Here is a 23,154-nt window from a genome sequence, read left to right on the forward strand (position 1 = left end):
CCTTTAATCGGATCTTAGTGTGGTTAAACGGGAATCCGTTTCGTTTACCCGCCTTCGTGTTCTTTAAACTAATTTAGTCGCTCATGCCTGGTAGCTCTTCAATGGCGTCTGCAGCTCCAACAAAGCTCTATTCAGGTACTTCCTCTCGTTCACTCCTCCTTCAGCTCTGCAGCATCTCTTTTCTCGCAACTGACATCCACTCATCTCTCTTTACTCTACAGACGATGTTAGTCTTGTCGTTGTCCTGATCGACACTAACCCTTTTTATTGGACTACCAGTGAAAACAATTCAACCTCTCTGACCTTTGCCCATTTTATTAACCACGTACATGCTCTTTCTGTCTCTCTCTCTTTTCTGTATAATAAGAATGTTTATCTTCTTTATCGCTTTCTACCAAATGCTTGTTTCTGTACTATTTTCCTTCTCTTCTCGCGCAGGTTCTTCCATTTCTGAACGCAATTTTGCTTCTCAATCAGCTCAACCAAGTTGTTTTAATTTCCACTGGCGTGAATTCGTGCGATTACATATATGATTCCTCTCTGCCTAACCCGCCCTCTGCTAATGAGAAAATGCCAGCTTTCTATTCGAAAATTCTCACGAGGTTGGAAGATTTCGTGAGCAAAGATCAACGGCTGGCCAAAAATGACCCAACTTCTGGAAGGATCTCGTCACTGCTATCCGGGTCGTTGTCTCTCGCCCTTTGCTGTATCCTTTTCCAATCCGGCTCTGCTTAACTAACATCTATCTGCACCAATGTTATGATTATTCTGAGGTATCTCTGCTTCTTTAACACGACTATAGATATACAGAGGGTCTTCCGTGCTGGGCCGCTCCATCCTCAGCCTAGAGTGAGTGTTTAGTGTCTTTCTGCTTAATATTTGTAATATTTGTGCTTTCATAATTAAAGCACCACCCATGAAGTTGAGATAAACCAATTAAATTTAGATAGGCCTCACTAACTACCAATGAGGTTGAGATAATAGCGTAGCTTTTATTTTGCACCTTATATTCGAACTAAATTTTTACCCTAATTTCTATTTCTTTTTAAATACTTTCTTTAAATATCGTGTTGTCTATGAGAAGATCAAGTAACATCATGTCAACCATTATCCTCACCATCCCCTTGAAACATTAACGTCTGTTGAACCGTGTTCCATTGCTGTCTTAGAGTATCTAACAAGGGTCTTTGGTTTCTCTATTTTCTCTTCTTCAACGAGAGATATTTTATGTGCTGACAGGCACTTTAGCTTCTTCATCTAGCCTTCCATTTTTTACTCCTACTTGCTCAACATATGCCCGCTGTAAATAAAAAAATACTATGTTATCTGTTCCTTTTGAGGTTTATACTTGAAACTCCTCTTCTCATAGTGCACCATTTGTGATGCTAATGGTTATATCTTGCAACCATAGCGAATCCCTCTCTTATCTTATTATTGAAATGAATCTCATGGAAAATATGCTGATAAACCAGAGGTTCTTATTCGCTTTTTACTAATTATGAAACTAATCATGGATACAACCTGTCATCTGATTTTTGGGGTCACCTGTCTTGCCTGACAATCACTATGGAATCCATTCCTTTAACTTGACACTTATACCTCTTTGATTAATCTCTTACATGGGTTACCTTAGAAAGAAAACATGCAATGACTAGTTTTCTTATCTATTTGATGATGAGGTGTCTGCTTAATTAGCTGAGTATGGACTTTTTGAAACAAAAGACAGTACCTTTAGATGCCTGTAGAATCTGTATCCCTCTGTTTTGTTGCTGTTCGTTAGTAAAAAATTAAAAATAAAAAATTGGCTCAGATTTTGCCCCACTGACCATGGGATTTTATTTTGGGTGCGACCTTTACTGACATCTATGACAGATTTTATGCCTGCAGGGTTCCCCAGATGGACCAGAACAGTATGTTTTTATCTTTAGTTTACAACATTTGCAACTTCTTAAGACTGAGTTTCCACTCTGAAAGCTTATACTTGGCAGATATGTAGCCATAATGAATGCCATATTCTCAGCTCAGCGTTCCATGGTAAGGTGTCATAAATTTGAAGGACAACGTTAGTATTCTTATGTTTTATCTATGCCCTTGTTCTTCTAAGTTACATTCATTAAAATAATCCTGCAGGGCATAATTATGTTATGTTTGTGCTTTTCCATTTGGTTATTGAATTTCATCGTAGGGGTTTCTCATGTCTGGAAGGTTTGGCATTAGATATAAGCCTGTCTTCAAACTTGTATTTAGTATTTTGCTTTGCCATTTGGCGTAGGATTTTCTTGTTGAATACTCAAACTAGTAAAAAAATTGTCTGAGTACAAAATGATACGATGGTACTGTGCTTATACTTTTAAAATGATGCTACTAAATCTAGTCAACAGCTTTTTCACAAACTCCACAGTGATCTGATTATTTAATCTATGTAAACAAACTGGTTAGGAATGAATTTTTAATTTCAAAGAATGCTTCTTGTTGCATATGTGCCTTAGTGATTAATTGTATGTATCCCATTCATCTGAGTTTTAACAGTCCCCTTTTCTCATTTCTAACTTCTTGTGCATGATTTAACAAAATATGCAGGTACCAATAGATTCTTGTGTTTTAGGAACTCAGAACTCTGCATTCCTTCAACAGGTGGTTTATAAAAATAATTCGGTATTGCTGTTAATTAATGTGAAGCATAGTCATATATGAGCTTTCAAAATAGTTGCTCCTTACTAGCCACCTTGTTTTGAAGTACAGGCTTCTCACATAACAGGCGGTATCTATCAAAAACCGGCATATCCTGATGGACTGTTCCAATATCTTTCGGTTTGTTTCTTATTTCCTTACAGCTTGTTCTTTTCTTTTGAATAGAAGACAAACTTTTTTTTTTTGGTCAAAGTGCTTGCTCTTGGTGTCTTTTTATGGCTAAATGTTGCTTATGTAGCCATTTAAATTGACATATGAAGATGTGCTCTTCACATTATGTTTCAACTTGCATGCCTTACAGCAAAACTGTCAGGTTCATGGTTGGGTCAATGGTTGTTTTGGAATGTGTATAATGTTAACCATATTTTGAAAGGCCATTTTCAAAAGTTGAGGTGCAAGAAAAAATCCTTTTTTTGGACCTGCGTATTCAATTCCCTTTGCCAAATGAGAGATCACATCGGCTTGTCAAGGAGCTTCAAGCTGAACGTCATCGATATGATGATGAGACTTTGCAACAGATGATGAACCTTGCTTGAATCATGGGTGTTGTCTAAAGTTGCTATTTGCCAGGCAGCGACAAGAATCTAGGAGTCCACAAACCGAGCCAGCAATGATCATTGTATCATGAAACATGAGAGGAATTGGCACTCTGAGAACATGTGCTACAATCTGTCATTTTCTCTCCCTTTGCAAGCCTTCCATTGTAATTATGCAAGAAACTAGATGTCGAAATATGAATGACATGATTGTTGGGGATCTATGGCAATGTCCTTCTCTTAAATGGCATGCAATTGATGCAACCGGGCACTCGGGTGGCTTGATAATTCTCTGGGACTCAAATTGCATTAATATGCTGGATTGTTGCACTGGTAACTTCTCCATTGTGCTGAAAATTCTTGATTGTGCTTCTAGGTGTCACTGGTGTCTTGCTGGGGTATATGGGCCCACAAGGTTCCAAAAGAGGAATCGATTCTGGGATGAACTCCTAGATCTCATTCTGGGCTGGACTTTCCCTTGGCTATTAGCCGGGAACTTCAATTCAATTCACTTTTGTAATGAGAAAAGTTGAATTCTCCTCTAGATTTACTCTCCAACTCAATCTTCAATCTATTTTACAACGGGAGAGTCTAATGGAAGCAAAGAGCTCGATTTAGGTGGTTAGCAGAAGGGGATGCCAATGCAATTTTTTTCATGCCATTGCTTGGACAAGGCGGAGAACTAACTGAATTACCTCATTATGCATTGATAATGAAGTAGCGTTAGTTAGAGCCTCCATTACTGATGCCTTGCTCAAATTCTATGTAAATCTATTGTTGAAGAGCAAATATGGAAGAGTTTTACATGACTCTCATAGTAAGAAGTCTCACAAGGCTAAAATTAATAAGGGGCAGGTCTTATATGAGTCTCACAAGAGGAGGCTTCATGGAAGAGTCTCAGTTAAAGGTGTTTTAGTTATATTAGTCTTCTATTTATATTCAGTTGTTCAATTGTTCTAAGACTTGGCTTTTAGTGTTTGACTTAGGGTGTAATTAGGATAAAGGTAGTTTAATTATAATTAGATTTTACTTGTTTCCTCTATTATAAATAAAGGTTCATTATACTCAAATTACATCAAGTCAAAAAGTTTTTCTCTTTTCCAAAAAATCAACACGGTATCAGAACGGATTCTATGAGTTGACTGGGTCAACCCGTAGAGATAATGTGTTCTCTTTCTGATCTATCATCTCTAGTAATTTAGGTTTGTATTCTATCTTTTTTTCTTTCTTTCTTGTCCTACTACCCGTTGGTTTCTTGGCGTTCGCACCTCCATATTGCATCTTATATATTGATGAAAAGGTCTTTGAGACTACTTGCCAATCAAAAAAGAATTTTGGTAATCAAAGTTTTCTACAAATAAAATCGATATTTGAAGTAGCAAAGGTCAAATTGCAACTGATGTTCAAGCAACATAAAAAAGGTATTGACTTTTGAACCGTTTTATGCCATCAAGAATGAGACTTTATATGGAGATTTATATGACGAAAGAAAGAGTTTGTAAATCTATTTTCTACCTTATCAAACCAATTCTCAATTTGTGTTTTCTAGTTGGAGATATCAATTTCGCTAGGGTCAATGATCATGTTGGCCAAAGAAAAATGAGTACAGTTTGTCCAAATTACAAAGTCCGAAACCTATCAGATTTTTTCTTTCAAAAGAAGTATATTTTATAAAGAAAAGTTATAGTTGGATGAAAGGTATTGAAGTCTAGTTTCTTAAGGAGAGAATTTCATGTCAATCTGATATATATTTAAGGAGATATTCGCATTGGAATTGACAAAGGTCATGCTACAACATGAAGCAAATCAAAAGGTCATAAAAGATTCAAGAACAAAACTTTTTATGTCAAATTAGGTATCAATTTAAAGCTATTTGAGTCTAGTTCCTTGAGCAACAAACCGTTTGTGATTATGAGCTATATTTTTGGAGATATTAATTTTAGAAGTACCAAAGGTCAGTTCTGCCAAAAATCTCTCTTTTTTTCTATTTTCTTTCCTATTATCTCTCCATGCATTGACATGAATTGAGTTTCTTTTTCTCCTAAAATCCGAGTTTTTTATTCAAATTTCTCTTCTAATCAGAGAATTTTGGTCAAACTTAATCACTCTATGGTATGCTCATTCAAGGTATGCAATGTATCATGCTTCGATGTTACTTTCAAGTTTTGCGTTTGTGTTGCTTGGTTGTGTATCTTCCGCATAGTTAACTCTAAAAAATTGTGGTTACCCCAAAAAGTTATACTTGGTCAAATTTATAAGTTCTACCATTATAGTCTCCCCTAGTTTTGAGAAAAAAAAGATCACTTTGGAAGTATGAGTATTGTATAGTCGCCTCCTTCCAATTAAAGTTGTTTTCCTCTAGTATTTCTTTAGTTTATCATCTTGTGTTTTTATCACTGAGCAATGCCTAGACCCACTACCTAAAAGTATAGGAGTGTGCCAAACATCCAGCTTGAGTTAAGTCTTGTTATTCACCCAAGAGATGATTTGTGTTTCAACTTAACTTAAAAAGTGAGTAGTCTCTTTGTTAAGCCCTAAAGTTGGGTTGTTTTTTTTACCTTTAAAATTGAACGGAGTGTGTTTCAGACTATGAAAGTTTTGACCAGTGTATGGAGCTTTGTCGTAGGCTAGGAGTGATTTTTCTTCTCCCACATTGTGTTTTGTCCAAGTTGGGTTTCTATGTCCTTTTTATCCTCAACTAGAAGGGGAGCAGTAGAAGAAGAAGTACAAGAAAGAGGTATTTTGTTCTACATGTTGTGGTAATTTTTATGTGCCCAAAATATTCAAGAAAATGAGGAATGGATGATGAAATTCAACATCTATAAAAAAGTTTTAGACAATGAAGATTGAAGACCAAAAATCTTTTCATTGCAAGTTGAAGTTATAAACTCCAGCTCGAGGGGGAGTATTGAAGAGTAGATTTGGAAGTCTTACATGACTCTCACAATAAGAAGTCTTACAGAGCCAGAATTAATATGGTGGAGTCTTACAGGAATCTCACAGGAGGAGGTCTCACAAAAGAGTGTCTGTTAAAAGCGTTTTAGTTATGTTAGTCTTCTATTTATGTTCAATTGCTCAATTGTTCTGGGTATAACTGGGTCCAGGATAGTTTAATTGTAATTGGATTCTACTTGGTTCCTCTATTATAAATAGAGGCACATTGTACTCAAATTACATCAAGTCAAAAAAGTTTGTCTCTTTTCTAGAAATTCAATATCTATATTCCGAGGAATGTCATAACAGGCCCAAACTTCAGCACTTTCGATTTGCTAGATTATCCTCTACGGCCGCTTCTTTCTTGGAGTTGTCTTTCTCCAATAAAGAGATTGACAATGTAGTTCTGGTGTTGGCTTGTGACCGAGCTCCTAGTCCTGATGCTTTTAATGGTGGTTTTTATAGGAGAGGGTGGCTGAACAAGATGTGATTGCTATGGTTCAAAGTTTCTACAGCAATAGCTTAACTTTCCACAATATTGGTGCTTTCTTTATCACCCTCATGCCAAAGAAAGTTAATGTTGAGCATCCTCGAGATTTTCGCCCTATTTACAAGATTATTGCAAGACTACTTGCCCACAAACTCATGGCTCTCCTCCCCCTTGTTATACACCATGGTCAAGGTGTTTTTCTCAAAGGAAGGGACATTTTAGATTCTACTATGGCTACTCATGAGCTCCTCGACCACTTCAATCGCTCCAATGCCCCATGGATTGCACTCAAACTTGATTTTGAAAAAGCCTTCGACCGGGTAAATTGTTGGATGATTCGTTCTGTCATATGGGATTCGGTGATTGGTGGCGCTTCTAGATCAGAAGTTGTCTATCCTCGGCGTCATATTCTCTCCTTATAAATGGTACTGTTTGTGGCTTCTTCAAGGGTAATAAAAGAATTAGACAAGGCAACCTCCTCTCTCCCTTGTTGTTCAATATCATTTCGAGTTCTTATCGTCCATGATCTACATGGCAAGAGACCTTGGTTGGCTTGGATCAGTTAGTAATCACGCGGCTTTCGATATTCCCCTTCTCCAATTTGCCAATGATACAATCATATTCACAGAAGTGACGCTCGAGCATATTAAGAAGATTAAGGCTCTCCTTGGATTCTTTGAGATGGCGTCTGGGCAAAAAGTTAACCTGCAAAAGAACACTCTGATGGGCTTCAACATCAACTCTGATATTCTATGATTTGTGGCTGATTTATTGGGCTGCTCACTTTCCTCTCCGCTCACCGCCTAACTTTTTCTCCCCCTCATCATCAGCTGCCTCAATAAGAACCTCACGATGGTTGAAAGCTTGAAGTGCGACTTGCCACATGCCATGGCAGACTATTAGCAATGGCTGGCAAATTTACCTTGCTCAAATCATGTATTGCTGGTAGTCCAAAACACTACCTATCTTTTATGTTGTGCCTTGCATCCATATGCTAGACTATTGAAAAAATCAAATGGAGATTTCTATGGAGGGGCACTAGCTCAGATTTCAAATACCATCTTGTGGCATGGAATGATGTGTGCCTTGCCAAGTCTCGGGGCAGATTGGGAATTTGTCTCACTAAAGACATGAATTGGACATTGCTCCTCAAGTGGATCTGGAATTTAATTCTCCATCCACAAACTTATGGAAATCCATGATTGCTTCGAAACTCCGTTGGAGAGATCATTGGTGGACCTCAGAGGGAGAAGTGGCTGCCTTTCGCCGATTTGGAGATCCCTTTTTCTTCTCCTCCCAACCTTTAACTCAGCTATTCAATATCATGTTGGAAATGGTCAGAAAATCAGTTTTTGGAATGATTGGTGGACTGGTAGTGGGCCCCTAAAGGTTACCTTCAACAATCTCTTGGGAATTACCAATCAGGAGATATAATTGTGGCCAATGCTTGGGGAGATGGTTCATGGAATCTGCATTTTCAAAGAGGGCTTGATGTTTCTGAAACCTTGGATGCCTCTCACCTGCTAGAGGATCTTAAATGTACAAGGCTCAAAGACAACAAGAGTGACAAGATTTGGTGGCCAGACATGAGCAACACATTCACGGTCTCCTCTGCCTATAGCATCATCAAGGATTGGAACCCTAGTTGTACGAAGTACGATACAACCATTTTTTGGCATCTCAACGCCCCTCATAAGGGCAAATCTTTCCTTTGGAATGTCTGCCTCAACAATATTCTCACTGCAAACAATCTTAGAAGACATGGTAATCATAATGTGAGCACTCTTTGCCTTCTCTGCAGCTCTGAGGATGAAGTAGTTAACCACTTTCTCCTCTTTTGCCCCTTCTTTTGGCAAGTGTGGTCATCCATCCTCAGCCAAATTGGTCTTCAGCTATGTATTCCTTTGGACCTCATCTTTGCCAACAGGATGCGATGGGCAAATTGCTTATTTCAACTTGTGCTGCTTGTATTCCATGGGAACTTTGGAAGGAAAGAAACAACAGAAGATGCAATTGAAAGCTCAAATCTCTTGAGAGGATCACTTGCGTCATCATTGGTCAGATTTCTTCTTTACTCCACACGAGGAAGGAATTTGCTTCCTTTTTCGAGTTTCTCTCTCCGAAACAATTGGCGAGCTTTAGCCCAAATGAGCATCCCCTCTAGACCCTCTATCATTCAGGAATGACTACATTCTTAGTCGGGCTTCCTCAAGCTTAACTTCGACGAAAGCTCCATGGGTAACCCCGGCAAGGCTAGCTATGGTGGTGTCTTCTGTTGTTCAACAGGCACTCAGCTCATTACTTATTCTGGTCCCTTGGGAATTGTTGACTCCACCTTTCCAAGTTTTAGGTTTTCCATCATGGACTCCTTGTCTTGCATGGCCATCATAGCGACCCCCTTTATATTGAGGGTGACTCCAGGGTGGTGATTGGTTGGTGCCCCTCCCCTTCTGCTCTGCCTCGGCGGCATTGGGATGTCTTCAATGAAATGATGGATATCCTTCCCATATTGTTTGTACCTGGTCTCACATTCCTAGGTCTACAAATTCTATTACTGATTTGCTTGTTAAGCTCCAATCCCTTGTTGTAAAGGGTGTGCTCCTCTAGCTTGCTTGTTGTTCTTTGTTTGCTGAATAAAACTTGACTTTTCTAAAAAAAAAAAAAAAAAAAAAAAAGCTTTTTTTTAGTAACACTAGAAATATCCAGTTCACTATCTGACATCCTTGCATGAAAAGCCATATAGAGGAGAGTCTGTTCTCCATAACTAGCTTTGGTTTCCTATCTCTTTCTAACGTGTGTAAGTTTGGTGCCATTTGTTGTTTTTCTACATTTGGGTAAAAAGTTTCTCAGAGAGGACTAGCAAATATGATGCTTATGTTCTCTTAAATTATATGTTTGCTCCAGCACATAAACCTAATTTCTTTAGCTTGGCTTTCACCACATCCAAATGCTTTTTCTTCAATTTTGAGAGATAATAGTGGAAATTAATTGCAAGAAAAGATGTCCTGATCCACCCTCTTAAAGCAAAAAATAAGTTTTTCTTCTCGTTTTACATTGAAATGAATTTCTTTTTGTTAAGTTTCGGCATGGTTCTATCCCAAAATGATTAGATGTCGAACTTTTTACCAATGCTAACACTTTCCATTAACTGCCACTTGAAGAAAAAAGTTGAACTTAGCATAGAGTTTTCTAAAAATCTGTTTTTTAGTTTTAATTTCTTTTATGTCACTCCATTTGTAAATGTGGATTTGGGCCTCTGGAGCCTCTTATTGTGTTTTAGCACTCCTTAGATACATGTATCTTATTTGCAGGCAGTGTTTGCTACTGATTTACAATCTCGTAGCTTCTTACGACTTCCAAAGCCTCCTGGGGTGGATTTCCGTGCATCGTGAGTTCCTCTTCACATGCCAGAACTATTTGATCATAATATGTAACTAAAGCACTTAATTAATGCTAATTCTGCAGTCTACAACCACAAGGCTGGGTTGGTCTCCTGTAACCCTGAAAAGAGGATTTTTTTCTTCTTAAATGTTGTGGGTTAAATCCTTTATTTCTCGTCTTTGTTTTCATGGACTGACTAGGGAAATATCAAACTGATATGACACTGACCTGAGTTTGGATCTTAAAGAAACACTAGAAAAAGTAGTTTATCACTGTTTTTTTCAATAAATTATATTTTGGTTGTTTTGGCCCAGATTCTGGCTAGTTGGTTTTATGGACTCACAACAATCCAGGTTGTTTCCAGGTTAATCTTGTTGAACACAGTGTTGATCTTCAACTTTCCACTCACCCAGGATTTTTTGTCACCTGATTTCTGCCATTATTTTATCTGCATTGAAATATATCATCATCATCATCGTTACCAATATCAATAGAAAATGAAGACTCTTTGATATACAGTTTGGACAGTTCATGCTGGTTGCTAACAACCATGATTTGCAGGTGTTTCTGTCATAAGGAGACCATTGATATGGGATACATATGTTCAGTGTGTTTATCAATATTTTGCAAGCATCACGGAAAATGTTCCACCTGTGGGTCAGTACCTTTAGACCTTACGAGGTTTATGTTATGTTAAGAGCATTCTTCTATTCTGACCTATGGAATTGTTAGATGATTTGATTTGATATTATGTTTAAGAATTCTTCTGTTTAATAAAGTTGCTTTGTATGTTACTGTCTCTTTCGATGTGATGCGTGTTGCTATGCATCATCATTGTGTCACAATTGACTCTCAGCATTGATTTTTAAACTATAACGTATGCCTGAGAGAGGAAACGATGAGCAAGATCAGGCTCCCTCAAATTTCTTTGCTAAAACGTATGGTTTATTGCTGTATTCCATGGTTGGTTCCTCTGTCTGCTGTCTTTATCTAAAATCAGTGGCTTCTGTGCATATGAGCATGGATGCTTTTCTTTGAGAGGAAGCAAGGGAGAAATAGTTTGTCCCCAAGGATATTTGCTGGAAAGAACTGCATTGCTAATTTTAAAGTTTTGTGTTTAGAATAATGTGTTCATCTTGAAATCTTTCTGCGAGTAATGATGACTTTGAAGAAAAGGAGTGGTATGCAGGGAGGAGCTGCTTTGACAGGGCTGCTTGTGATAAATGAATATTAACTCTTCACCGAAATGCTTTATCTGGCTCCGAAAAAAAAAAAAAAGCAGCTTAATTAGTTTTCTTTGTCTGAATAGATTTTTGTTGTTTCTATTTCTAGTTTTTCCTTAAAAAAAATTATATCCCTTGACATTTACTCTGTATCTTGCATTGGAAACTAATGCTCAGAGCATTAGGTTCAGAATGCGTATATGTAGTACCATTTAAAATACAGTTGCTCAGACAAATAAGTAGAAATTTTCTAATGTTTATTACACATACTGCACCCCATTTCAGATTTCATGGGAAAATTAAATGATGTGAAAATCATTCTCCCTGTAACTAATTTTCCCTTTGGAAATTCTTCTATTGGCAAATTTGTTCCCTTTTGACTGGTTTGTTTTTATTTGTGTATTTTTGGTTTATTTATCATATTGTTTTCCATTGGAGCAACAGGAAATCCATTTCCCTTTCCTTTTTACTTTTTTGTAGAGCAAGAATAATTGAGCTAAAAAAATTTCCATCCTCCATAATCACCACAAATATTAGAAAATTTTCCATTAGTACTTTTCCCCTCCTACTTCCTATTGGCATAAGCAACCCCTAGTGAAGGTTGAACTAGAGACCTCACAATAAGGACATATGTTCTCCCTCTTCACCCTATCCTCATCCTATTGCCTTTCAGCTGGAGCAGAAAGTTCAGTAGCAAACTTTTAGTGATATATAGTATTACTGACATTTTTAGTTTGACACAATAAATTAAACACGTTCCTCAGACTAGAATTTGAAATAACAAGACCATGTACTTCAATCTCAGAAACCCCATTATGTTGCCTAGACTCTTCAGTGTGATTATTTTTACATTTTTTTTGTGACATATGGAGATGAAGCAAAAAGTTGTGGTTGGCTTCTCTAGTTTTGAGGCTTTCTACGGTCATTGCACCAATATGTAACTCTCCAGTATTGAAACTGTTGGTTTGATGATGATTCAGGTCCGATTTCAATCAGTCCCATCTAGATGCCACATCAACATTGGATCGTAAGAGGAAGACACCTGAAGCTTGACATCTTACATCAACATATGTTTACTTTTAACAGGGGAATTGGCATAACCATTGTTTAAAATGCTTTCTGGTTTCCAGCAGTGGACTTCACACAATGTTCCAGGTAACCGTTGAATGAGCTAAACAAGTATGGAAGACGCAATTTGAAGATCATGGATCTTGGACTAAACTCTTGTGAGGAAAAAGTTGCAAAGGTCCCTCGTTATCTCCAAAGCGGTTTCAAGAATTTTGATTTTCTGTTAGCACAGGCTGAGGGTTTTTATTTTATTTTTTCATGTATTATGAAAGCAGGCTCTTTACAAGTGATCATCAGGCGACTTGACATCTCTTCTATATATACTCTGTTTAATATCCCGACTAGTTTTAATGACAAATGTTTATGGTGTTAATTCACTTCTTTTAGTCATACTTCAGAACAAATGGTCCTTTGGGACTTTTCTCGTACCCTATAATACCTTCTTGTGTTGTCAGTGATCTTCTTACCTTATAATGGTCCTTTGGGACTTCGTTCAAAGTCGAGCTGGCTTTGAAGCTAATTTTTGTCTCCGGCAATACCAAGCAAAGATGGTACTTTTTCTTCATTTCATAGGAAGCAAAAATGTTGGAGGAATTGAGCTCAGCTCACATGAATAGTACAATTTCCTTCAGAGAATGGGTCTCACAGGACTAAGATATATTATACCCTGAATAAAGGGCAAGAAGAGTGCCTAGCACACCCATTTCAAGGGGAGGCACCAAGACCAATATAAGAAGCTACTATATTATTCCATCTACCTGCTCAGTGATCATCACCCACCAAACCACTAAACTCACATGATCTAGAAGGTTACAAGATCAGGCCACAGGGAAGCAGTTCTTAGCCTTTGGTTCCGGAGTTGAATAGACTTAGTCGCTTTCATCATCGGCATCTGGTTTATCACAAACATGAAATAAGCATAGTATTCTCTTTCTTGATGGTGTAAATCTCAACAATAAGAAAGTTTAAACTGATCCATAAAAATAAAATTGCATAAATTGGATTGAAGAACATTAAACTGTAAAATAGGCATTGTGATTAACTCAAAAACAATCTTCATAGACAAGATTTCTTTTTTTTTTTTTTTTTAAATATGACAGAGAAAGATTTCACTTATTTTTTTATGGTTTATTCTTAGTTACCCCCCTTTTTTGGCCAATTTTTAGTTTCCCCTCATAGACAAGAAATTTTTGCAGCAAACAATATGTTAGTTTCTCCTCAGAGACAAGAAAATTTTGCAGCAAACAATATGATGCAGCCGGTTGCAACAAACAAGAAAGTTGAAGTAACATAACATTTTTTTAAAGGCTTTTTTTTTTTTTTTTGAAAGGAAGCATGACATCTTTTCATTCACCAAAAATCTAAAAATTTGTTTTTACCTACAAAAGAAATAGAACGCCTCCGCAAGTTTGGCACGAAGAAAAAAGAACAGAAAGGAGAAAGTAAAAGGACAGGTAGAAAATTAGTTACACTATGATTTCATAAGTCATTCTGCCAAAAAAGATATAAATTCATAAAATTACCAGTAATTTGTGGAATGGATGGGAGGTTACTGGTCATGGTTCCAAACCTCATGGGAGTTAGGGTGTATATTGCTCAGCAACCACTACTTCAAAATAAAAAAATTTAGTTGCTTAAACAGTTAGAGAATGTCTTTTTTTTTTTTTTTTCTGCTCTAATATCGGGGGACTGGATATTTTAGTTCTGGTGCCAAGTTCAAATAAAAAAGAGATCAAGAAACAAAGCTAGAATAAAAGTTTTGGACAGAGAGATTGAAGGTTTTAGTTCTGATAACAAGTTCAAATAATAAAGAGATCAAGAAACAAAGCTAGAATATAAGTTAAGAAAGAGAGAGAGAGAGAGAAAGAAAGAGAGAGAGATACTTCCAACCACTAATTATGAGGTTAACTGCTATCAACATCTTATACTTAGCAGTATAATATTGGAATGTTAATTCATTTCAGTCTCACTAATTCCATTTTCACCAAATATATTATATTAAAAGACAGGCGAATAGAAAATTCTCAAGTTCCAACAATATTACCTTCATTAAACTCTTCACTTGATTCTCCACTATCACTATTTTCTTCTTCAGACTCTTCTTCTTCATCACCCTCTTCTTCCTCACCACTCTCATCTGGAATTTTGGCTTTCGGTGGTGGTGATAGTGGTGGTGGTGGCACAGTGAAGAAGTTTGTAGACCTCCGCCTTGATCTTGAAACAATGTTACTCAAGTCAATGCCTTCAAGTTCTTTTGCTCTTTCCTTTTTCTTCTTCACATCCTTGATTTCTAAAAGAAGGGGGAGAAAAGGAACTTACTCATTTCATATTGCACATATCAACTGATTGTATGAAACATAAAACGATTCTAAGTAAAAACATAGATAAGAGACTCAGGACATGAATTAAAGAAAATTCGTGACTTTATTAAGAAAATGGTAGAAGCCAACCGAGGAATTTATTAAGGAATTTTAAACATACATGAAATCTCAAAAGTTCAAGCCAACCGAGGCTAACCTTAGCCAAAATATTTCTAGTGTCATACAGTCATGTGGATATTATCAACGAAACATCATAATAAGGCTCATCTTTTTTACAAAATTTCTTTTTGGGGTGGGAAGTAGGTTACAAATGAGGCAAAGATTTTATTAACAACAGGAAGAATCTATACAAGCCAGGAACAGAAAAGCTCACTGGGCATCAGGGTCCAGAGTTGAGATATACACTCCCTTTCCTATAATAATAAGAGAGAAAACAAAAAAGTATCACCTTTTTCAGTAGGATTAGTAGACAAGCCTTCCTTTTTCAAAATCTCCTCCAACTCCTTTGCAAGAATGCCCTCACGTTTGTTTTCAGGAGCCTGTTTTACTCTCTTGTAAACTGACGGAGGAACACTGGAAAAGACAAAAAGAGAGTGGGTCTGAGAAACATGAACACACTAAGACCATTGATCAATAACTTTTGAGAATCTGCATGTGGGGAAAAAACAAAAGGGAAAATATCTAAAACACCGTCATATAATTTTTTTATGTCTAAAAAACTCACTGACAAAATTTTATTTCAATAAAATCCACTAAAGGATAAAATAATTTCTTTTAACCCCTTCTTTAACAGAACCCACTAACTCCGATTGCTTAATAAGAGAAAATACCTCAAATAGCCTTATTAAAATATTTAATAATCCAATTATAGAATATTTATAACTAAAAATTATTTTAGCGAATTTTATCACATGATACCCACTAAGAAATAACAATATACTTTCCTACTTCCTTCTAAAAATTTTATAATTATTTTATTAATTATAACATTTTATCATAAATTTAGCCATTTAAATTCAAAAAAATCATTTGAGAAGAGGTAAAACTACAAATTATAGTTAAATACAATCTTATCTTTTTAGTTACTAATCAAGGGTATTTAAATATTTAACTACTTATTTTGTGTAAAAAAATTATAATTGGGTTTTAGTTCTTTTAATAAGGTCATTTTAGGTATTTTCTCTTATTAAGTAAATGGTGTTAGAGGATTGAGTTAAAAAAAGGGGTTAAATTTTGTCCCGTAGTGGATTTTATTGAAATAAAATTCAGTCAATGGGTTTTTTAGATTTAAAAATTTATAGAGAGGTGTATTAAATATTTTCCTAAAAAAAAGACTTACTTCATCCCACATGCCTTGATCACTGATCTTAAGTGCTCCACACGTTTTCCGTACACTTGACTTGATGCTTCCTTTTTCTTCTGCGACCAAAGTAGGTAATAAACACACAAATTTTGCACTATATCAAAGCATGTTTTAGGTGAACAAAAAATTAAAGCATTGAAGATAAAAAAACATATCTAACAAAATTTTAATAGTAAAAAGATCATTAATTAATGTCAACAAAAGTGTTAAACACTTAAAAGACCTTGACTGGATCTTCATCAGACATTTGGGAACTGTCTTTCTCAGAGTCATCAGTTTTCTGCATCTCTGAAGCCACCAGCTTCTTCTTTTGCATGTTAGATGGATCTTTTTCTTCTTCCAACCTTTTACGCTTTTTCTGCCCTTCAGAGTTTGTAGCCTTTTCCTTTTTAGCAGCTTTTGGTCTTTTAGGTTTTATCTCATCTTCAAATTCTGCCTCATCACAGGAACTTTCATCAGGGACTTCAGAATCTGAACTTCCGTCTCTTTTATCAACTTCTTTGTCCTCAGCTTGAGTACCGTCAATTACCTTGAAAAACCAAAATAGATTGCAATTAAAGTTAAAAAACTGCTATTTCCAAATGAGTAAATAGAAAAACACTGGAGAATATGCACGAACTTCATTTACTGTCAGCTTAATGAGTGTTTTATGGGCATCAAGAGCATGCTTCTCAAGTTTAAGATCATCTTCCAACAACCGACGGACTCCAACCATTGTAATTGTCCTGAAATTTTCAAAAATAATATAAAAAAATAGTGAGATAGTGTACACAGTTTCCTTGAGGGGTCCATGATGTGCTCAAGTAGCAACAAGACAGAGCAGCGGTATACATGATGCATTATTTTGAGTAGCACAAGACAACACAAGCATCAAATTTGTCCTGAGGCAGCACATATACATCTGTGTGTCCTATTAAGAGCAACCGAAAACTATCTAATCACTATTCAGGTAACATACTAGAGATGGCTCATCACACCAAATGAATTTGAATGCAAAAATAATTAGTGTTATATTCTGGACAATCTAATGTGTGGATGACCCAATCTGTCACCATTTTTTTGGGAAGATGAGATACCTGTCCATCTTGATTAACAGGTAACTAAGAACACATTAATTTCTTTTCATTGTATCATTGTCACGATCAACTAAGTTTGAGCACTATCAGTATTGATCTTGAGAATCCCTTCTATCCACGTAAGTCTTATCACTATGCTCACCAGTTACAGACATAATAAAATGATAAATTCTAAATGAACAAAAAGTTAAAGATATAGAGGACTTCAAATGTCGCATAGGTAACTTACAAACTCATATAAAGACAAAAAACAAAAAAAGAAGCCTGCTGCATGTGTTGAAGTAAATACCTACCCCTCTTAGCAGGACAAATTTGTATATCACGAATATATATATTTGAAAAGCTATGATTATATTATTACTTCAAAGGCATTGTTAAGAACTCAATGTTGAATGGGAAAGTCCATGCTACAAGAAGGTCTAACTCAAACCTTTAAGCACTACCATGAGGCCATGGCAACTGATAGAGGACAAATTTAGATAAAAAGAAATGAGACATACGCAGCATGCCCTTGGAAATATGCAGCTCGGTCATACACAGCCTTCTTTACTGTGTCCTCACTAATGATGTCTCCAGTATTTGTTTCCACAGTTTCTTGTTCAGTTTTAACCTCCTTATGCAAAGCTTGCGACACCTTCTCATCATCTATAGAATTATTTTCCATTTCTTCATTCTGTGGCTCAACACTCCGCTCTGATTTTTCCGGTTCAGTGACAGCTTGTTCTCCTTTCTCCCCTGTGTTCTTGGCGGAGTTTTCATCACCAAGACTAGCAAAGCACTAGTTTTATGTAATTGCCAAAAGAACAAGACAGCAATCAATAGAATATAAATAGTCAGACCACTCAAAACCTAGATTGCAAGAGCAATTTGCAGTATGTTTACATTATTCATTCAGAGAGAAGTTTTCAAGTCAAGGACAAGAACGGCAAATTTCCTTTTGTTCTTTCAGGCACAGGTCAGACACCGTTTTCTTGATAGGGCTAAAAAACACTTTGGTGAAGGCAAACTGACTGTTTGAAACTTTTATTAGTAAAGTGTGAAAAATAATTAAAAAGAAGAAAATACAAAAGAAAGAACAAAAAAGAGCAGATTCATGCCCACGGATGCACAACCTATATCCAAGGGGAAAGAATCTCTCACAATTAATAACTGCTGTAAAGAAACCCGAGATGTGCTAATGAATCAGTTATACTATTAGCACTTTCCACAACATGATTCCCAGTAAATGAAAGTCCCTGACAAATAGAATGAACCTCATCATAAAAATGAAGAAGTTGCAAAGGTCTCTGCCAAAGATGTAAGGCAACTATAATAACTACAGCTGAATCTCCTTCCACAATGATGGGCGACATGAAAAATTCTTCCACATAAAAGTTCTTCATAGTAAAACCAAAATTAGACACTAAATCCATCCCCCCACCCACCCACTCCCTTTGCAACACAAGCAGCTTAATTGTCTACTAGTGAAATAAAGCATTCAGAAAGACTGATAAAAAGAACAAAGACTTGAAAACTAGTTAACAACACCAATGTATTTAAAAAACATTACAGGATAGTACAATTACCTCTTCCAAGCACTTCTTCACAAATCTCTTATGAACATCCAATGCAAATTTCTTCAACCCAAGATCCTTCTCCAAAACCCGTCGAACCCCTTCCAAAGTCAATGAACTGCAACATAGAGAAACAAGAAAAACAAATAAGTTCTTAAGCTTACTGATGTAATTTAAAAGAATAAGAATAAAAACATATTAGCTTATACCCAAAGTCAAAAGTTCAAGACTAATTTTCATTACTGGAGACCATGACAAAAAGCACAGGACACTCAAAACATGTTGTTTTCTTTTTTCTTTTCTTTTTTTTTATTTTTTCTGCACAAATGTTCACAACTGTATGAAGTGAGGTTGCACAGATCCCATTACCACAAGATTACGGTTAAGCTGCCCATCAACATGGCATGCAAATCTACTCAATGGGGATAGTGCTGGATCCAATAATCCAGATCACTTAAAGCAAATTCGGATACAGAAATAAAAGGTAAATTGACCTTCAAAAGGACAAACAAGATGTTAACCAAACAATCGTTACATCTCTCAATTACACTTTTCCATCGTTTCTATGGATAAGCCAGAAGCGGAGGCCCAATAACCCACCCGCTATACGATAAACATAATCCCAACTTCCTTTTTATAGAACTTTACAGCATTTTCAGTAACTTCCATGTTTTGTGCTCTAGATATCTAATCATCATCAACATCATCAAAGCCTTGTTCTAAATATGCAGAAGGTTGATAGATAAATAAAGTATCTACCACTCTCATCTATCATTTGATATCTCCATGACTACGCAGATTTTCAAGTCTTTTTGGCACCCTGTACTGCTTCCCTGTTAAATCCACCGACAGTCAACAAAAAACGCTCTGTTGAACAAATCGATGCATCTTAGAGTGCTCTCTTATTTTCTCATCTATTTGTGCAACTTTCTAAGTGGGGCACATCTGTTCTTCCTTTATTTAGCCACCCTTGTTGCCACGAATTCATCTAAATATTATAATATTTGTCAGTTGTGAATACATCACTTTCTCAATGCTTGACACTCCTCTTCGTATTAAATTTGGGTTTAATAGTTGCATCATAAAATTGCATTCCACCTCCTTCCACAGATGCATATACAATAACTCTCTAAAAAAGTCCACTACAACCATCCAACATTTACTCATGATTTACATGTTCTTCAAATGTCTCCGTGCCTATAGATCATCCAATCACGTGGAGTTGAAAGAGTCTCTTTTTAATATAGCTTAGCTCTCAATCTGCACAGAACTCACATCCACAATTTGCCCACCATTGTTGCAATGTGCATTTAGTTGTAGATTGGCCAATTTTGGAGCTCTTCAAATCTAAGGCCTTGTGCCAACATTTTTTCATCTTTTAACATATGCCAGCTTGTTTACTATTTTAGACCATCTTTTGAAGTTGTCAATTGGCAGATCATCCAAAAACAGGATCTATCCAAAGCTTATCTCTTTATACCATCAGTAGTTAGTTCATTCACAAAAAGTCCCAAAACAGAGAAACCTGAAGCCCCAGCCCATTGCTCTCCGAGTAGTCACAAGAAAAGGATTATAAACATGTAATGAATTAAAGGATGATAGTAATCCTATTTTTATTTACATTCAAGTAAAGGTTACTCTTTATGCTTTTGTAATCGGTTAATAGGGAAAATATAGAAACTAGAACAACACCTATGATACAGAAAAACATTCTAAACCATACCAAAAACTTGTTTAACTATTAAAACACTCATAAATATAAACATGCTAGTTCAGAGAATCTAAAATATTTTACAAACCTACTACAATATACTGAAGATTTCAATTTCTGCAACAGGAAGTTCTGTAAGAATGCTGGAAAAGACTAAAGAATGTTTTATTCCTATAATATAATAAAGAAAACATTGCATTAATCATAGCATATGTCCATTCAAACCAATAAAGACGTTGTATCAGATTCCTAAGTTTAGTGATTTCCCAAAAGTTGCCTGAAGGAAGAAGAAATTGCATCTATGATTGAGTGTTTATCCTTAATTTCCTACCATCAATTAGAACTGATTCTTGCGTATGGAAAACCACCAGCTTCCAAGAATCAGTCATATTTTTAAAGTTGAATGCTTGTATAGTGTTTATGATTAAATTAAATGTTGTCACTCTTACTTTTCATGTTTAGCATTTATATGTGTATTTGGTTAAATGTGTGTTGTATTTAATGTTTACCATTAGAAATTGAATTTAAAGATTCTTTTGAAAACAAGTACACATTCTTGAGTTTCACAACAATTTTAGAATTTCTCGTGAGGAAAACGAATTAAGACTTTCAAAAACGTGATTAATGCGGGAAAAAAGTACCACGCGTTCCTTTGAATGATAAGCCACATATTCAACGACAGGAACTCTTGACAGAATTAGAGTCTAACGGTTAAACCGTTGCCTGTCCTTCTTTGAAATGAAACACTAAATTATTGACTTAAAAAAACTCAATTGTTCTAATGCAATAAGGAGACAAATGTTACCTCAATAGTAATCAATGAAATTGAAAAGCAGGCCACTGTCTCTCAAAATTCTTTTGAGAACGTCTTTTCTAGAAAGTTGTCCTTAAAAAGAAAAAGAAAAAGGTTTCTTCAGCAACTGCCAAAAATGGATCACGAACGGTACCCGTGGAAAATTTTCTCCATAAGTGTGACCCATTTGATTTCATCATTCACAGATCACAAGAAAGCCAGATTTCTCAAAATAAATTCTCAAGTCCAGAAAATCATCTATATATTAAATAAATGTACAAACATTGACAAGCACCGATTAACAAACGCTCCACCAACTCAATCACAACATTAAAAAAACAAAAGGATAGATACTAACTCCTGAAGTACTCAAAGTCTCAAACATAACAAAAGTCACGAGTTGTCTCGGAAATACAACTTCTACATAGATAAACCAAAGAATGACCAGTCACTGGTCTCAAAACCTAAGAGTGGACAAAATCAGTCGCACAGAGTAAAATATGAAAGGAACGAAAGAAAATAATTTGAAACGCAGAAACCAAAAAAATCGGTTCTCACTCTGCCTGTTCTTTGAAATAGTCAACGCGTTCGCGCAAGCCGCGGGATATCAGCTCTTCCACGTCCTGCGCCTCCGACATCTCTCCCTCCTTCAAAGCAAGAAAAAGTTCTCACTTCGGAACTCCTATTTTACGAAGTTCAAAATTTCCGCTCGGACGCGATCGTTCCAAACTCCCAAACTCCAAACAGCACCACGTTCACCGGGTCGGGAAGAATCGTCGCCCAGTCCCGGTCGAAGCGTCAGAAAACGTAACCGGATTTGGAGAAGGACCCGGTTCGTAGATGGCACCCGGACCAAGCATGTTCATGACTCATGAGAGAGCCATATTCCCTATTAAAATGTGTATAATTTCAAAGTACCACTTTGTGCTCATATGAACAAGCGTCTCATACGCTTCTTACTCTTAACCTTGTTGGACTTAAAATGTGGCTTGAGCGGCAAGCTTCGTTTGTTTTCTCTCTAGAATGTTAACTTTTTCCTTTTCTCTTTATCCATAAAAATGTCCATTTCAATAGGTTTGACCGCTGTTCGTAAATTTCGATCCACGTCTCGGAACGCCATCCTCCAATGGGTTCGTCGTTCAGAGTTTGGAAGCGTGGATTCCATAAAACTTCAAAAAGGTCAAAAATCTTTCAAAAATCATAAATCAAAAAGGGGTAGGGCTGAGCTAACCACCTGGACCCTGGACTCCGCCGCACTTTGAACCCCTCTAACGCCTCCCCGTTTGCTTGGAAACTCTCTTGAGCTGAGCCCGGGACAGCCGACACCGTCCCCGAAGCTCCTTTCTCTGACCACCCTTCCTCTCTTTCAACCTCCTTCTTTTTCTTCTTCGGTATTCTTGTTTGTTTGCCTGTATTCAACGCTGGAGGCTCTTCGTTTCAGGTAAAAGTTTCCACCTTACGGTAGACAGCACCGCTCCTTAGTGACATGCGGCTGTTTGTTTTTCTTCCCTTTGATATTGGGAGATAAGAGAGATCGCCTTCTTTTGGGTGGCGTAAACTTGCTGGAGTCGGGGTTTTGCAGAAGCTGTCGTACCCATTTTTGTGTGATTGTGCTCGTGTTATCGTCGAGGTATTTTTTCATATTTTGGAGATAATTTCTTTGTACTGTAGTTTTTGTGGGTCTTGTAGATTATTTAGCGTGGAGAAGAGTCTAATTTTGCGGAAGCTTTGAGGGTGTGTTTGGGTAGCATGTAAGTGTCCTAGTTTTCGGGGTTTTTTTCAGTGAGTTAATATCATGTTTTGATCTTCTGGAATTGTGATGTGTTTTTCGTGTCTCTTCTTTAATTAGTTCATTTCTTTTAAAGATTTTGTTCAGTTTATCTGCTGCTTATGCTTTCCCATGTCTCTCATGGCTGCTAACATGACAATCTTAGTGTCTTGAACAATAAATGAAAGGACGCTGGCTTGATGGCTTCGCTGCGAGGCATGCCAGATGAACATTCTTGTGTATATT

At 36.5% G+C, this 23,154-nt stretch overlaps 2 protein-coding genes across 2 annotated transcripts; one reads left to right on the top strand and one right to left on the bottom strand.

Annotated features, from left to right (window-relative positions):
• Positions 1–101: 101 nt before the first annotated feature.
• Positions 102–12,696, top strand: LOC137941743 (general transcription and DNA repair factor IIH subunit TFB4). The gene is made up of 11 exons (XM_068787300.1): positions 102–135; positions 222–325; positions 439–706; positions 803–849; positions 1,873–1,910; positions 1,989–2,034; positions 2,581–2,634; positions 2,743–2,811; positions 9,963–10,039; positions 10,594–10,689; positions 12,236–12,696. Exons 1-11 carry the CDS (start codon positions 102–104, stop codon positions 12,306–12,308), a joined length of 906 nt encoding a protein of 301 aa, XP_068643401.1. The 3' UTR covers positions 12,309–12,696.
• A 163-nt stretch (positions 12,697–12,859) lies between these two features.
• On the bottom strand, positions 12,860–21,837 carry LOC137941926 (uncharacterized). The gene is made up of 9 exons (XM_068787540.1): positions 21,699–21,837; positions 18,649–18,754; positions 17,584–17,861; positions 16,627–16,732; positions 16,231–16,536; positions 15,984–16,063; positions 15,093–15,217; positions 14,368–14,613; positions 12,860–13,215 (listed from the first exon to the last, which is right to left on the bottom strand). The coding sequence occupies exons 1-9, from the start codon at positions 21,776–21,778 to the stop codon at positions 13,193–13,195; spliced, it is 1,350 nt and encodes a 449-aa protein (XP_068643641.1). The 5' UTR covers positions 21,779–21,837; the 3' UTR covers positions 12,860–13,192.
• Positions 21,838–23,154: the final 1,317 nt, after the last annotated feature.

This window comes from Aristolochia californica, unplaced genomic scaffold (genome assembly GCF_029961685.1).
Source record: "Aristolochia californica isolate CCGP_79_NKW_82.1479 unplaced genomic scaffold, dmAriCali1.0.hap1 SCAF_9, whole genome shotgun sequence".
Classification (NCBI taxonomy): Eukaryota; Viridiplantae; Streptophyta; class Magnoliopsida; order Piperales; family Aristolochiaceae; genus Aristolochia; species Aristolochia californica.